Source organism: Papaver somniferum, chromosome 2 (assembly GCF_003573695.1).
Source record: "Papaver somniferum cultivar HN1 chromosome 2, ASM357369v1, whole genome shotgun sequence".
NCBI lineage: Eukaryota > Viridiplantae > Streptophyta > Magnoliopsida > Ranunculales > Papaveraceae > Papaver > Papaver somniferum.
Window position 1 is genome coordinate 62,346,869 of NC_039359.1, and position 16,604 is coordinate 62,363,472.

General features: G+C 34.5%; 2 protein-coding genes and 1 long non-coding RNA gene across 16 annotated transcripts; 2 read left to right on the top strand and 1 right to left on the bottom strand.

Annotated features, from left to right (window-relative positions):
- The first annotated feature begins 790 nt into the window (after positions 1–790).
- LOC113347827 lies at positions 791–6,513 on the top strand. Of its 6 annotated transcripts, none has more exons than XM_026591498.1 (8): positions 791–902; positions 1,166–1,284; positions 1,360–1,442; positions 1,632–1,747; positions 4,548–4,712; positions 5,200–5,293; positions 5,457–5,634; positions 6,205–6,513. In XM_026591498.1, the coding sequence occupies exons 1-8, from the start codon at positions 872–874 to the stop codon at positions 6,295–6,297; spliced, it is 879 nt and encodes a 292-aa protein (XP_026447283.1). In that variant the 5' UTR covers positions 791–871; the 3' UTR covers positions 6,298–6,513. The 6 variants fall into 6 exon arrangements, with proteins under 6 accessions (XP_026447283.1, XP_026447284.1, XP_026447286.1 ...); XM_026591499.1 differs by having other exon boundaries at positions 1,406–1,442; positions 1,637–1,747; XM_026591501.1 differs by having other exon boundaries at positions 5,835–6,277.
- On the top strand, positions 4,730–5,177 carry LOC113347830. The gene is made up of 3 exons (XR_003359280.1): positions 4,730–4,937; positions 5,028–5,073; positions 5,161–5,177. It is a non-coding gene; the product is annotated as an uncharacterized LOC113347830 (long non-coding RNA).
- A 146-nt stretch (positions 6,514–6,659) lies between the features above and the next one.
- Positions 6,660–12,120, bottom strand: LOC113347829. 9 transcript variants are annotated; one of them, XM_026591506.1, is made up of 5 exons: positions 11,997–12,120; positions 11,394–11,473; positions 8,584–8,656; positions 7,568–7,643; positions 6,660–7,083 (listed from the first exon to the last, which is right to left on the bottom strand). In XM_026591506.1, the coding sequence occupies exon 5, from the start codon at positions 7,067–7,069 to the stop codon at positions 6,872–6,874; it is 198 nt and encodes a 65-aa protein (XP_026447291.1). In that variant the 5' UTR covers positions 7,070–7,083; positions 7,568–7,643; positions 8,584–8,656; positions 11,394–11,473; positions 11,997–12,120; the 3' UTR covers positions 6,660–6,871. The 9 variants fall into 9 exon arrangements, 7 of the variants coding, with proteins under 7 accessions (XP_026447291.1, XP_026447290.1, XP_026447293.1 ...); XM_026591505.1 differs by having other exon boundaries at positions 8,584–8,660; XM_026591508.1 differs by having other exon boundaries at positions 7,568–7,646; positions 8,584–8,660.
- Between the last annotated feature and the right edge of the window lie 4,484 nt (positions 12,121–16,604).

A 16,604-nucleotide genomic window follows, 5' to 3' on the forward strand; every position in this document is an offset into this window, starting at 1 on the left:
GTGTTAGAGAGTGTGCCCGACACTCGGCCATAGCATAATGAAATTTCTGATGGTGAAATACACGTAAAGCACAAAAATATGTGGTAGTGAATTGTACAGGCACTTATTTCTTTTTGGAGCGAACATACACTTATTTAATCAGTGATTAATGTAATAAATGTAACTTAATGTATTGGATAAACAAATAAATTCTTTGCATTCTCATTTGAAGTTGAGTCTAATGATGTGGATTCAGTTTAGTTGCTTGCTACAATTAACTACAAACTGGTAAGTGTATAACAGAAGTATCTTTTGTGGGTGCAATTGCATCACTTCACATGCTGATTTTGTAAGCTTTTTTAACACTTTCAAACTGTGTAGATGGCTACCTCAACTGTCATAATAACTCGAGATTGCAATTATGGGGTACCAACCAACATATAAGCAACCATGCATGCAACAAAAGATGATAATTTCTAAGCACTATGAATTATCTGTGGCGAGGAAATTATTTTTATCCTTAGCAGGGACAAAATAATTTTGATGTTGAACATTTTATTTTTCTTTTTTTTTTCCCTCTTTTTTTTTCTCTTAGCTTTGTATTTATGTTTGATTTTGATCCTATAAAGTAATAATGGCCTATTTGTGAGCTCTATGTATGCTTAACTATTGAACCCATGTGCGAAGTGGATTCAGACGCGCTGAAGGCGCGCGAGAGGTTGAGCCCATGCCGAACGCCTGGGTGATACCCTAGTTTGACCTTTATTTTAACACCGTGAACTCATTTCAACTAACCAAACACTACCTCTCTTCGACTTCAAAGCAAAAGGCCTTCATCTTCTCCCACCCTTTCTCTGCTTCACTCCCTGAAATCCCCCAGATCAAATTAAAAATGGATCAATCGATTAAACCCCAAAAATCAGGTAATCATTTGTCACTCCAAGGGCTCAGAAAATTCCTTAAAAAAGAAAGAAAAAAAAAAAAACATTAAACTTTGAATAGTTAAAATCAGTAACTATAAAAATGATTTCTTTTTCTGTTGATCATGAATTAAATTGATGAATTCATATTATATATTCAGTTTGTAATATCACCAATTAGTGGAATTTTGTAATTTAATTAAAAGAAAAGAGCTTTCTTTTTTCTTTTTTCTTTTTAATTTACAGTCTATGGTTTCTTGTTTCAGTGATTGAACAACAAAGAATTGTCATAAAAAACAAGTATGGTGAGAATCTTGTGGGTATCTTACATGAAACTGGTTCAGAGGAAGTTATAATCTTATGCCATGGATTTACTTCCAATAAGGTCTGTACTTGGAATTTCTAGTGTAATTTGATTTAGTCGCTTGTATAATCCAATAAGTTCAATTTCCATATACAGGAATGTCCCATTAATCTGAATGTTGCTGACGCTTTAACAAAAAAAGGAATCAGCGCTTTCCGCTTTGATTTTTCTGGGAATGGGTATGCATTTTATACTTGTTTTATGTTACTATGCACTGGGGCTCTAATTGCAAGTCACAAGAAACACTTGAAATTTTCTCGTTTATGAATGCTTGTTGTTTATTGTTTGTTCCGCTTATCATGTATATGGTTTCGTACATTGAGTTAAGCTAAATCTATATTACGATGGTGTCTTTCCTCTAATGAAAGTGAAGGGGCATTTGAGTTTGGAAACTACAATAAAGAGGCTGATGATTTGCATTCCATAGTCTTCTATTTCTTAGGGATGAAGCGGGTTATAGGTGGGATTCTTGGGCATAGTAAAGGTATGTATTATCCTAATATGCTTTCAAGTATCCAGTATGGTAGTTACTCTTGTATCTCCCTTGGATTAGAAGTTGAACATTGAATACATCTTTTGGTAGATTGTTATTGTATGATGAATTTTTGCTTTCTACGTCATGATGGAATACGACGTTTTAGTTCTTTTTGTCTGCTTGGTTGGATTTCTCCCTTAGAAATGATTATAAGGGGCTAGAGATCACAAAAAGATTAGGATTTGTACGTATTACTGTAGAACACTTCGTTCAATGCAGGAATAAGTGTAAGAAGTTTAACTTTACCAATTACCACTGAGTAGATCATATTCTAACATTTGACGGCCACGGAATCTTACTTGAAGTGTGGTGGTCTAGTTACATGAGTATTGTTTATCTTCATCCCATTCAACCTCTTTTTTTTTTTTCCTGGACAGAAGGTATAAATTACTGACTAAGTTGAAAAATTTCCACCTAGCATTACAAACCATAAGGACATTGTTCTCCGGCGTCATCCACTCCCACCCCTCTTCCAGCAGCCTGGGATGAGGGTGTAGCAGTTCACTGATAGATGTATCTGGCATATTATACTGCCTTAGGTTATTACATGCTATAATTAACTTAAAGCAACTGATTAAGTCTGTTACGGAGTTTAGTAATCTATTTCCAATCATCCCTTTCACATCCTGCACCTTCTGTTTTACTTGCTTTGCTACTTCCTTGTCTTCCGTTTCCAACTTGACTTCTCTAATCTTCCTTTGTTGGTCTATGCCGAGAGCTGCTATTACTCCAACGGTGTGTCCTTCTTAGAAGTTCCTTGCCCTGCATCTGACTTTGACTCTCCCTGAAATACAATTTTTTTCATCAGATATTTTCAGTTCCGTTCCTGCTGACTGAGATCTGTTTGTGTGTTCTGTGTGTATCTGGATAATCAATGACCTGCATGGTTTGGTGAGAAAGGTCATTTCTTTGGGTTATGGTAGGGTTTCTTAAGTAAATGGTAGGGTTTTGGAACCGGCTATTGATTGCTAGATGTCGGTTAATCAAAGTAATGGTGATTTGTGGATTAGGTTCTGCCCCCTGGAAACATTTTTGGCACCGAGCCTTCCATATGAACCAGCAAATGGTTGCGCACAATTCTGGAGAATCCCCACTACAGAGCTACGGGTACCTAACCTATCTTCATACCAGTGACGGAACCAGTCACTAATCTCATCATTTTCCAAATTTCTTCCTAATTAAGTTATGCCCATACCAAACAGCCCTACTAAAACTACAGTCTCTTAGCATGTCAGCAGTTACACATACAACATTCCAAGGGTATACTCTGTATCCGCCTGTTCAGGGTGTTATTTACCGGAAGTATGTCATGCATTACCTTCCACATAGAGATTTGAATTCGAGGTGCAATTTGGAGACTCCAAATTTTCCTCCACGTAGAAGGTCCAAGAGTATCCATCTCCCCAGTTGTCTGATGCCTCGCTTCAACCAGAAAGTCATAGACTTTCTTAACAGAGAGACTGTTCCTCGGGTATCTGAAGAGTTTTCATTTTGGGCAAGATCTATGGTTTTGATGTTTTCGACTACTCTAGGATGGAAAAGTCGATGTAGGTAGTCATCATTCCAATTCCCCGTGGATTGGTCTACCAGCTGATGAACATGAGTCATGGTATTCTGGATGATTGGTTTAGCAGCGTGTTTCAAAATGTTATTAGGGGCATTCATGGGGATCCATCTGTGGTTCCAGATTAAAATATTCTCCCCATTACCCACTTTCCACTCAGCATTTTCCTTTATGATAGTGAGGCCTTTCCATAATCCTTTCCATAGCCACGAACTATTAGGGCTCACCTTGTCCTTCAAAAGCGGAGAGCTATTGGGAAATATTTGGAGCCTAATATCTTCCCCGACAGACTATTAGGGCTGTGGATAAGCCTCCAGCCCACTTTAGTAATCATTGCCTTTTGAAATCATTGTGCCTTTTCCCTTATCTTTGGATCTACACACAGCAGTCCATTTTTTTGGGAAGGAACCTCTTGTGTCCCGTGTCCCCAAAAGAAAGATCTATTGAGGGCATCCATTTGCTTGGTGGTAGTTTTAGGCATGACAAAGCATGTCATGTGATACGTGGCCATTGAGTCTGCCACATGTTTTATGAAGATAGTTTTCCCGGAAGGCGTAAGATGCAGGCCTCTCCATCCAGTGAGACCACACTTTAGTTTGTCGAGAAGTGGCCCAAAACATTGATTTTAGACCTTTGGGTGAACAGAGGTACTCCTAGCCTAGGTATTTGTCCTCAAGTTTGATCCTACCAACTTTCATTAGTTCTATTATTCCTCTTGCCACTCTATTCCCCCACTCTATGTCCAAAGAAAATTCCAGATTTATTGTAGTTTATGAGCTGACCAGACCCCTTAATAAAAGATTCTAGGATTTGTAACAAATTTTTACTCTCATTCAGTAGCTCTAGCAAAGATTAGCAGATCATCCGCAAACAACAAATGTGCTATGGGGAGAGCATTTGTGGCAAATTTAATTCCATGAACCTTGTTTTCTGCATCTTTCAGGACATGTGAGAGGCCTTCCATTCAGAGCATGAATAGGTGAGGAGAAAGAGGATCTCCTTGCCTCGACTCCTTTTTCAACATGCTAAAATACCTCATCTGTAGTTTTACATTATCTACTTCAGTCGTCCTTAGTTACTCTTGTGTCTCTCTTGGATTAGAACTTAAATGTTGAATACATCTTTCAGTAGATTATTTTGTAGATCGTCAATTGTTGTTATATTACTGAAAAAGTTTCCTCACAGGAGGAGATACGGTGCTCGTATATGCTTCCAAGCATCATGATGTGCCCATGGTGATAAATGTTTCTGGATGCTACAACATGGAAGAAGGAATTAAAGAACGTTTGGGTGAACGTTTCATGGAAAGAATAAAGGAAAATGGATGTATAGATGTTATGGATGGAGAAGGTAATTTGTCTTTCTATCTCATATAGTGTTTCATTTGTGTTCTTTATGTAGCACGACTGTTTAATTGGTAATTTAGAATGTTGTTCCGTTCATCACGAATTCAGATCCCATTAAACTGTATCTCGTGTCTGAATTCTCGAAAAAGAATTTTTGTGGTACATAAGCTTTACTCTTTCTTTCCTCTCCCTGCAATATGGATTCCACAAACGAAGCACTAAGTGCCTGGTCAGTATCCAGCAAAAATAGGTTAAATTTGACTTAGCATGCTCATCGTTATGTGGGGTTGATCATGGTAAGGAAAATTTTGTGTTGCAGTTGGCTTAGGACATGGGATGGGCTAATTGATGAGGGTGCCTACACTGTTAGTAGCATTTTGAATTGAATAAACTCACTCTCATCTATAGTATGCTAGTGTCCTAACAAAGACTCTTTGCGTTTAATGTAACAGTAAATGTCATGTAAGATGGAGGTTTTTATGGAAATGTAGGAAATTTCTGGTGTCGCGTGACAGAAGAGAGTTTACTGGAACGGCTTGCTACTGATATGCGTGCACTATGCCTTTCAATTCCAAAGGATTGCAGGTTTGTCTTTCTAGCATCTACGCATCTATGGATTTCGAACTCAAATCATGGTGATTTGGAATTCCTAAATCACTGGACTTCAACATATTAGATCTCGAAAGTTTTGGAGTTTCAATTTTCAATTTTGCTTTGACAACAACTTAATCACTGGATTTACTTGCAGGGTCTTCACTGTTCATGGGTCTGAGGATGAGTGTATACCTGTCGAAGATGCTTTCAAGTTTTCCAAAATCATACATAATCACAAATTGCACATTGTGGAAGGCGCTGATCATTGTTACAACAATCATCAGTCTGAGTTAGTTGAGGTGGTGGTGAACTTCATCAAAGAATCTCTTAAGGTGAACAATATCATTCTTCATTAGGTACCGCCTTGTAGTTACTGCTTAGTCATTGTTAAAATTACACAATACCGTAATTAAATTTTTAAAGCGGTTGGGTAGCTGTTTAGTCATAGCTAAAATGTAGTATTGGCGGAAGTCATAAAAATTGATGAGCCTTTGGGTTAGTTCTGTCTTTTGATTGGCTGTACTCTTTTCAGGTACTTCGCGTATGATTTTTAATCTACTTATCTTTGCCATTCAAATAAAAATTAGCTTAGATATCATTTCGAATCTAATTTGACCTCCTGCTGCAAAACGACGGTAAGCTTTCTGTTGGAATGCCGTCACTCATATATACCCGTCTATTTGGATGAGTCACAGCAGGAAAGCATCCTGGTAGGTGTATTTTCTGAACATCCCATTTTCTGCATTTGATCTGTGACTAGGAAACCTGTTGAAACATGTTATGAAAGGTCACTTATCTTTTATCTCCTACACCAGTTTATTCTTAGAGCTTCTTCCAGTTCACTCTAATTCGTCTCCGCCTCAGAGAGAATGAATTCGACAGTGTTTATGTTGTTCCAACAGGAAAGGTTGAGAAGAATCAAGCTTTCTGCACTGTCTGATCCTACTAAAAAGACGTACCAAAAAAACATACTACCAATGCATTGTAATTTGTAACTTCCAGTCTTGTCAGAGAAAGTAACTTCCTGGTCTAGATTAAACTGGACTAAAATGAAAAGAATCGTCCAACTCAGTATTATCTTCACATCCAGTTACTAGTACTCCTGAATATGTTATGTTCCTCCTATTTGGATTTGATTTCTGTAATCCTGCTGAAATGGAATGATGTTCATCGATTTCGTTCCAATAATACTATGCAATGATTAATTCCCTAATACACATCCTTTTGTGGATGCTGCCACTCTATCTCAAAGAATGTGGTGGTCAGCAGCCAACAGAATGGTTGGGCTTGAGACATGGGCATGTTCATGATCAAAATATGCACTCAGGCAAAAATCTCAAAATAAAGGGAGTCACAGTTTTCATATAAAGGTGTAAAAATTGTGGTACAGGCGATTATAGTATTCATATGTAAGTTCAGATTTCGGAATGAAGTACAAAATTTTGTTGTTATTTCTTATCTTCCAGATAAATGTTGTAATACAAATGTGGTTCCGTATTTTAGCACGCTTATGCTACACATCCTTATTTTCTAACTAAAGATCTCCTACGATTGATACATCATAAAAGCTCACTTTGAAGGTTGCTTGGAAACATCATCTGTTTCCTTTTTTGTTGAAACTGCTGCAGTTGCTGCTGCTGTCATAGCAGCAGCTGCAGCTCCTAACTTCACACCACCTGCTGCCTTCATTGCACCAGCCACCTTCGCAAATACAGCTATTCCACCTACTAGCATAGCTCTTAGAGCAACTGTTGGCTTTACCTCCATATTCTCGATTACCACTGCAATAACAAATAGGCAACACAGAAAAACTATGAGCAACAGTATTTGATTATAGGGATCTTGGGCTGACAAGATTTTAACAACTTTCTTATAAAAATAACCCGAAATTATGAACTTTGGATTTCAATCGTTCAACTCATTTTGACTTAGAGAACCATGTAGTAAAAGTGATTTTACAACGATCTGACCGCCAAACAGAAGGAAATCCTGCATTAACAATCTTTTCAAAGTTATCGGGCACTCGCCCATATCCAATTAGCACAAGAAGACAGGAAATATTGGTGTCGTTAGCTAATGCTTCGCTTATAAAAGGTAAACAAGCCCAAAGCAAAGCAGGTCTAGCATATGTTTAGTGCTTCACCAGATTCGCAAACATAAACGAGAGTCATGCAAATGCATATATGGCTGAAGCCTGAAGGATGTCCGAATCACATTTAATAAACCTTTGAAGCATAACAGACTTGGAATAGCAATAGAACTTACCGAACAGTAGTTATCTACAGTGAGAATTAGCTCAAGAGACAACAAATTCCACTGGTTTTTCTTTCCACAATGCTTCCTGCTACAAACGTTTGCACCGGAAATCAGCAAAAGATAAAAACTTCACATAAAAAACTATTTGTCAATCAAGATATAAAGAGTTCAAAGAAGTCGCAGTGTGCACACAAATTCAGATGTTGTCTGGAAGTCCTCTTAGATAACATCTTAGCAGCATCCATATTCAAAAGGGCTCGAAAGAGTAGATACTAATATCAATAAGAGAAATTCATAATGACTAAGGTCCTAAAATCTCAATTCTATATGATTCCTGGAATTGACAATAGCTGAATTCCTCCTACTCATTAGGTCATGAATCTCCGAACATTGAGCAAGTACAAGCAACGGTAGTTGATTATAAATCATTCAGATGTAAAGCAAAGAATATTCTCCTACTAAATAAACCCAAGTGAATCAAGTATAAGGAATCTTGAACTGAGAAGATTTTAACTTTCTGACAGAAAAAAAGAAGAGAGCAAAACCTGAACTCTAGATTTCAATCATCTGATTAATTTTCAGTCATAATTGCCATGGCCTTTTCCTTAACGAATCACATAGCAGTATGATTTACAACGATCTGACGGCTAAAGGAAACTCAGAAGGGAATCCTGTGTTAACAATCTTTTCAAAGTTGCAGGCCATATCTAATCAGCACAAGAAAACAGGAAATTTTGGCATTCTGTGATATGTTTAGTGCTTCTTTAATAAAACCGTAAAGAGTCCACAGCTAAGCAGGTCTAACATATGTCTGAGACCCCGAAATCCCAGCATTTAGACACCATATTTGTTTCAACACTATTAAACAATCACTTCCAAACTTTTCCTATACTTTTTTGGTTTCAATGTCCTTACATGGCGAAAATTAAAAGTTTCACCAGATTCGCAAACATAAACAGGTAAGAGACTCATGAAAATGCATATATCTCTGAGCATAACAGACTTGGAATAGCAACAGAACTTACTGAACAATAAGTATCTAGTCAGAATTAGCTCAAGAGACGACAACAAATTCCACTGGTATTTCTTTCCACAATGCTTCCTACAACAAATGTTTACAACAGAAATCAGCAAACGTTAAACTCCACCAAACAATTTTATCAATCAAGATATAAAGAGTTACAAGAAGTAAAATGCAGTATGCACACAAATACAGATGTTGTCTGAAGGTCCTCTTAGATCAACACCTTTGCAGTATCCATAATCAAAGGTGTTCTAAAAAGGATAATACTAATGGTGGAAGAATTCACAAAAACAGGAGATACTGATACTAATCAGAAAAATTCATAATGACTAAGGTCCTAAAATTTCAATTTTATATGATTCCTGGTATTGACAATAGTTGAAATCCTTCTATTCATTAGGTCATGAATCTCCAAACTTTGACCAAATTAACCCATTCCAGATTAAAATTTTATTTAAATGAAGAACAATGGATCAAATTATGATATTCAAAAACTTGAGTTGCTACAAGAAAATTAGGGATAAATATGATAAGCTTTTTCTTCTAGCTTGCTACTAGATCTACAAAAAAACAGTTATCTAAAAGCAAAAGTATTGCAGTTCATCGTTCAGTTTTTATTAAATTTTAACTGGACGGAAATTTCTTACTACCTCCAAGAACACCCTTATATGTTAGAGCCTGTATAAAGTCATTGTACTGCTTCCCTATTAATTGTATCTTTCCTCTATTTTCACAGAAAATGAGACTCTAATAGTTGGTAAGGATGATTAAGATTTAAGAAGTCCAACTACTAGACTCTATACTCCAGTATCTCATATTAATCAACAAAATATACGACCTATCATGCCACAATCCGTTCGATCATGAGTTTAAGACTATAAGATAACGTAGCATCTAATTTTCTAATTTGCGTAGAATCACCAACTTTTATTAGCTAAATAACACAAACAAGAATACACGAGGGTGCAAAGGAAATACATGTATTCATGATTATCATAAAACCAATCTGATGTCATCACTAATGTATTGGGAACCTTTTGCTTTTCATGTCATCAAATTGGTTTTATCATAAGAAATGAGAATCTCATTTTTAAAAGAAACAACATTAACGTGGCCTAAGCTGAAAAGGAAATGAGGCCATGAAAACTTGCATCAGAGTAGCCAACACAACCAACTAGTAAGGAGCCTTGGGCGATTGGTGCAATTATCAGAGCCAGTGATGTCGCGGCTAGGAAAATATATATTTTTAGTTTACATATGAAAAAGACCCATAACTGTTTGTTTTACAAGAAATTTATATTCGATAATGCAGGTTTTCTATTCAACTGTTAAAAAAAAATGAAGTTACTGGCACCCCAAACTATTATAATTTCATTAAAGGAAACAACATCAAACTTACTGAGTACTAGTCAATTTTATCTTATTTTATTATTTTTATAACACGAAAGAAAAAAAAAAAGAGATAAATAACAAACAAAACTCAAAAATTATTCGGTTCCCCCTTGTGTGTTAAACTAAAACTTGTATAAACTAATTATTCGACATACCAGCGTAACGGAACCATCTTATTAAGTAAACCAACTTTCGGTTATTTTACGGGCAGCAAATTGGTTTAAGAAGTTCAACTATTTTCTTAGTTTACTCCAATATCTTTTATTAATCAACAAAATATATAACTAATCAGCCTACAACCTGTCTGGTTGTAAGTTTAAACCGCAAACAACGTAACAAATAATTTGCCTAGAAAACACCATCTTTTATTAGCAAATTAGCACACACAAGAATGCACGAGGGAGCAAAGGAAAAAAATATATATACATCCAGTTCTTGTCCACAATGTCACTAATATATCATGAACCTTTTTCTGTTCATATCATCAAAATGGTCTTATGACTCTTATCATAAGTAAGAAATGAATTGAATCATAAGTAAGAAATGAATCGAATCATGACAGTCCTCATAGATAACACCTTAGCAGTATCCATATTCAAAGGGGTTCGAAAGAGGACATTATTAGTGATGGGGGAATTTATTAAGACAGTAGATACATATCAATAAGAGAAATTCATAATAACTAAGGTCCTACAATTTCAATTCCATATGAAATCTGGACTTGGCAATAGCTGAAATTTCTCCTATTCATTGGGTCATGAAACTCCGAACATTCAGCAAGTACGAGCGATGGTAGTTGATTATAAATCATTCAGACGTAAAACAAATAATATTCTCCAACTAAATAAACCCGGGTGAATCACGTATAGGGACCTTGTACTGCGAAGATTTTAACTTTCTGACAAAAAGAAAAGGAAAGCTATGAACTCTAGATTTCAATAATCTGATTCATTTTCAGTCATGATTGCCATGGCCTTTTCCTTAAGAATCACGTAGCACAGAGATTTATAAGGGTATGACGGCTAAAGGGAATCCTGTGTTAACAATTTTTTCAAAGTTGCCAGCAATATCTAATCAGCACAAGAAAACAGGAAATTCTGGTATTCTCAGATATGTGTAGTGTTTCGTTAATAAAACCGTAAAGAGTCCACAGCTAAGAACGGCTAGCATATGTCTGAGATCCCAAAATACCAGCACTTAGACACCGTATTTGTTTCAACACTCTATTAAATAATTCCGAACTTTTCATTAACTTTTATGGTTTCAAGTCCTTGCATGGCGAAAGTTGAAAGTTTCACCAGATTCGCAAACATAAACAGGTATGCGACTCATGGAAATGCATATATGGCTGAAGGATGTCCAAATCACATTCAATAAACTTTCAAAGCATAACAGACTTGAAATAGCAATAGAACTTACCGAACAATAAATTTCTACAGTCAGAATTAGCTCAAGAGACAGACAACAGATTCCACTGGTTTTTCTTTCCACAATGCTTCCTGTAGCAAACATTTGCAACCAGAAATCAGCAAATGATAACACCACAAATAAACAAAAAAAAATTATCAATCAAGATACAAAGAGTTAAAAGAAGCAAAATGCAGTATGCACACAAATACAGATGTTGTATGAAAGTCCTCTTAGATTAACACCTTTGCAGTATCCATATTCAAAGGGGTTCAAAAGAGCGTAATACCAACAGGGGATACTGATACTAATAAGGGAAACCCATAATGACTAAGGTCCCAAAATTTCAATTTTATATGATTCCTATGGTATTGACAATTGCTAAAATCCTCTTATTCATTAGGTCATGAATCCTAAACATTGACCAAATATAACAAAATGCAATTCCAGATTAAAATTTTATTGAAATGAAGAACAATGGATCATTTTTATGCTACTAAGGAAATTAAATTGCAACAAAAAAAAAATAGGGATAAATAATTTGAAAAAAATAACCTGAACTGGAAATGAAAGATGACAGAACCATCTACAGAGAGAGGGAGAGAAAGAAATTACCAATATTTTATCTCCGGAGAAATTAGGGTTTGGATTGCGGAGGACCGTTGGTTTAATTTTGTGGGCTTACGAAATTGGAGGATTCACAAACAAAGAAGAAGAAGTTGAAATGAAATGGTTTGGTTTGGTTGGTTCGGTTCTTAAATCCGATTTAGATCGTGATTCGTATATTCGGATGTTGGAGTTTGGGCCTTCCGATTGGTTGGATATGCACATCCAAACTTTCACTCCCTGCCCGGAAACAAAAGGGAACATTATTTAAATACTTCTCAAAATTCGCCTCGTAAATTATATCTTTATTTAATTTTTAAAAATATCCTTATTTTCTGAAAATCGAAACAAGTAGCACAAATTATTTTAAGAATTAGACGCAACTTTATACAAGTTGCTTCCGAAAAGTGGAAGCAACTTTCTCATGTTGACTCCAAAACAATGTTATTTTTTCACTTTTTCAATTTAACCTAACAATAAGCCAAATTGAAAAAAATGAAAATAACACTTTTTCAGAAACGGGACAGTGTTTTTTAACCCTCGGGGATTTTTGTACAAGGTCAACAAAAATGAAAGATATTTATAACATTCCCGCAATTCAAAGTAACATTTGTGATTGCATATACTACCTCTGTTTTTGCACAAAGAAATACTATCATTTTTTTTGGCATACTAAAATGTAAAAGTCTGGGAGCCGAACAGGGAGGCAGATAACCCCATTCTTTACAATGATAAAGTTGACATCCTAACTGTTTTTTTTTTTTTGATGGGAACATCCTAACTGACTGAGATTACTATGAAGGATTCCTAACTGACTGAGATTACTATGAAGGATTGTTTACATACCATAAACCTTTTTTTCCGAGTTGCTACCGATTTACAAAGAAAATTTTAGAGTACAAGTATTGTAGCTTGTCGTTTTGATTTTTTTCATATTTTATTAACTAGATGGAAATTTTTTGCTTCCTCCGAGATTACCCTTGCATCCTAAACTAGAGCTTGTATATAGTGATTACAATACTTCTATAGGAATTTTATCTTTCCTCTACAAGACTGTGGGCACGCACGATGCGCGTGTAAAAATATAAAAATGGGTGGCTAATCGGAATCATCGGAAGAGACGAAAATATTAAAATCAAACTCATTTTTTTGGTATACTAGTTTCTCATCCGTGTGATGCACGGGTCTGTTTATTGTTTATGGAATATTTAATGCTCTTTTTAAATAGAGAATATATTACAAAATCAAATTGTGCAAGAAAATAAAATAAACAAAATTTCATAAGTTCTGATCAGAGTTATCTTTATTATAAGCTATTGTTAAACAAAAACAAATTTTAAAGCACAATTCAAAATTCTTGATAGTAATAAAAATTTATTATTTTTTTAGCTCTACAAATAACAAAGAATTGATTGAAAATAGAAATCAAGGTAAATTTAAACTATTTGGTCGGGATTAAACTTCTTTTGGCTGGTTGAATAAAACCATACCATTCGTATCAAATCGAAGATTCACACTCCTTTTGCTTATGGTTTATTTGTTGTCTTTGTATGTCTCTTCTTCTTTTTTTTGTCGATGTGAAGTTCTTCAAGGTAGAGATAAGTTTACTTTGTCTTTTCATACTGTTCCGCAAGTCTTCTCTGTTCTTTTTTTTGTGAGTTTGTTGTTTTCTGCCATTTTTGTTGTTCTTTTTGATTACCGCGTGTAGGTAGTGATACTCGTACTTATAAATTACGAAGCTCTTCTAGCTTTATCGTTGTTTTTTTTTTTTTTTGCTAAAGATCGCTTACACTTGGTTTTTATATAAGAAAATAATTCGGGTTTAATATATTTTTTTTCTCTATATATTTTGTTTCCATATTTTATCTAATTTTTGGTTAAATTCTAAAGATATTTTTCGTGTTTATTTAGGGTTTCTAAATGGACATGGTTTATTTAGGGTAAGAAAGATATCGTTTTACACGTGGTTTATTTTACCCTAATCTAGAGTGTAGCTATTGAAATTAATTTACTACTTGATTTACTATTTAAAATTTACGGCAGTAAAGATCTAAATTCATATGGTAATTATCCCACACCATATAAAGGATCATGGGAAGATTGATTACCCTACGATCAGTTTGTAAATATTCTGAACAAAACTAATAAATTAAGGGTCAATGCGCTGGGAGGACTTCTGAGAAGCGTCATTGTTTGGAAATTCAGTCCATAAATAACAGAGAATATCTTTTATTACACGAAAAACTACTTCACAATAACGTTTCAGGTAAAATAATTTATTCTCTTTTCTAAAAATGGTAGCATAAGAGAAAAACTATAAGAACTATAACATTTACAAAAAGGGAAACCATAACAAAGTTGGAATTGTTTGTGATTTCTAAAAATCCCATTTAAAAAAATCTATTCCAAAGAAAAATAAAAGCAAAACTCATTCCTAAGAAAAAATAAAAGAAAATCTCTAATTAAGTACCTAAATCACTTTAACCCTTTATTCATGATTCTCATTCCTATAGGTCACTGCTTGGAGAATAATACGGTTTATAGACCGGTATTTTCACGAATGTGTTGATGGACAATAGTTTTGGTATATCCATCTTATAAATCATTCTTTCCATGCCACCAACGAAGCAAAGTTTTCTTCTATTTGCATTCTACAAAACAGTGCAAAATTCTTGAATTGATTTGCAATAGATTTCAGAAAAATAAACGTACAGTGGAATGAGAAAAACCAAAAAGCTTAAGAATCAACAGAATCAAGATATTTCTAATAGATTACATACCCGATAGCAGCAACGGGCAAAAAAGAAGCAACACCAGCTGGACACAAAAAAAAAAAGAAGCAATCGAATACATTTTTGAATGATACTTGCTAAAAAAATAGTAACAAACATCAGATGACAAAAAAAAATTGCTTCAGAAATAAAAATAAGATGACAAAATCCTAAAAGAAAATACAAAAAAAAGTAAAGCGAGAACCGGCACAAAACAGAAAGAGTACCGTGCGTGAAAATATATTAGGAATTCCATTAGAATGACATTTGCAGCGCCAAGGTTTCAAGGATACCTGTAAATTACCAGATGGCGGATTAAACAACAAAATAACATATTGGAAAAGAAAAAAACAAAAAACAAAGCCGTCATACAATCCCGCTTGGCTTATGTTCTAATAATTTATATAAAGACACTTCCCATAAATAAAAGGATTTTGTTTTGAAATGAATACTAATCAATATCTAAATATATTTGGGATTTTTTATTTATTTTTGGCTAACTGTTCTTTTTCCCATATTGTGTACTTTTGATTACATTTGGCAAGTTCAGACTATAAAAATCAGAATTTACCTAATTTATGTAATATTTTATTTCCACCACTAAGTAAGTAAATATTATTTTTGGATAATTATATCTTGGTTGAGTATTTATTTTCCAATTTTGAGTATCTTCTAGACGTCCAAAAAGTATATACCTATCAGATTCCATCTTAGACAAAAAATGCAACTTCCTAAATTTCATTTTTCCTGATAAAGTTGACGAAACAGCTTTCCTAATTTGTGGGGTTGAGAATCCTTTCGCCGTCTGTTTTTTTTATCCTCTCTGCAAATTTTATTTTCTGGTGATTTTTACTCCTAATGATGTTGTATTATTTTATCTATATAGGATTAAAAGATCCCTCGAAAGAATATTTCTTGACTCATGTGTGACATCCACAAATCAAATATTTTCTTTTAATCATCGATATAAATTTTGTATTTTCTTTTAATACTAACTGAAAGTGTAATTGCAGTTAGTACGTTAAAAACTATAAATATTCTTATAAGGTTTCTTCTGCAGGCCTAATGGAATCTCTCTCTGCAATGAGAATAGTTCCCTCTTCAAAGGAAGAGGGTCAAGATATTTTTAATAATCTTGCAGATAATCACAAGGAGATTAACATTGTGGAAATCTAATGTGATTCTTTTTCTCATGTCTAGCGTTAATTTGTGGACTTGCATTTTGTTTTTGTATTTGGTTGTGGTGTCTCAAGTTTTTGTTTCTCTTGAGATACCCTGTCCTGCAAGTTAGATTTTTTTTTTTTTTTGTTTGTGTGTGGTGGGGTGGGGGGATTTAGATGCAACCGCTTGCATGGTCTTTTTTTTTTCAATCTAATTATATGTAAAGAAAAAAAATACAGCTACAAATTCTTATTTTCAAAAGAAAATGATGGATTTTCTTATGAGTGGAAGTGAAGAACAAAAACACCACGCACACTGCGTCCCTCCAAAAGTCAATCACGAGTATGCAAATGCGTCACTCTACAAACTCAAATACATGCCCCTCTACAAACTCAACCAATACTATAGTTCCATTTTTGTCATTATTAATTAAATTTCCAACAAACATAGATGATACAAAACATTAAACAAATAACTAATTAAGCATATACCAGGGAAAGAAAAAACAGCCCGACTAACCGCCATAGCCGTAGATGATCCGGTTAACATACAAAAACTTAGCACCAAATGGAATCCAACTTAAATTATACCCTTGGTCCTCCACACGCTGAAAATATCATCAAGAATTGCAAAAAAAAAAAAAAAGAGGATGACTTCATATTTTTATCATCGTAAAATTATTAAA

Coding starts and splice junctions, on each gene's coding strand:
- LOC113347827 (XM_026591498.1), top strand. CDS start 872: ATGGATCAATCGATTAAACCCCAAAAATCAG. Junction 903..1,165: donor GATTAAACCCCAAAAATCAG/GTAATCATTTGT, acceptor TTCTTGTTTCAG/TGATTGAACAACAAAGAATT. Junction 1,285..1,359: donor ATGGATTTACTTCCAATAAG/GTCTGTACTTGG, acceptor TTCCATATACAG/GAATGTCCCATTAATCTGAA.
- LOC113347829 (XM_026591509.1), bottom strand. CDS start 7,069: ATGGAGGTAAAGCCAACAGTTGCTCTAAGAGCTATGCTAGTAGGTGGA.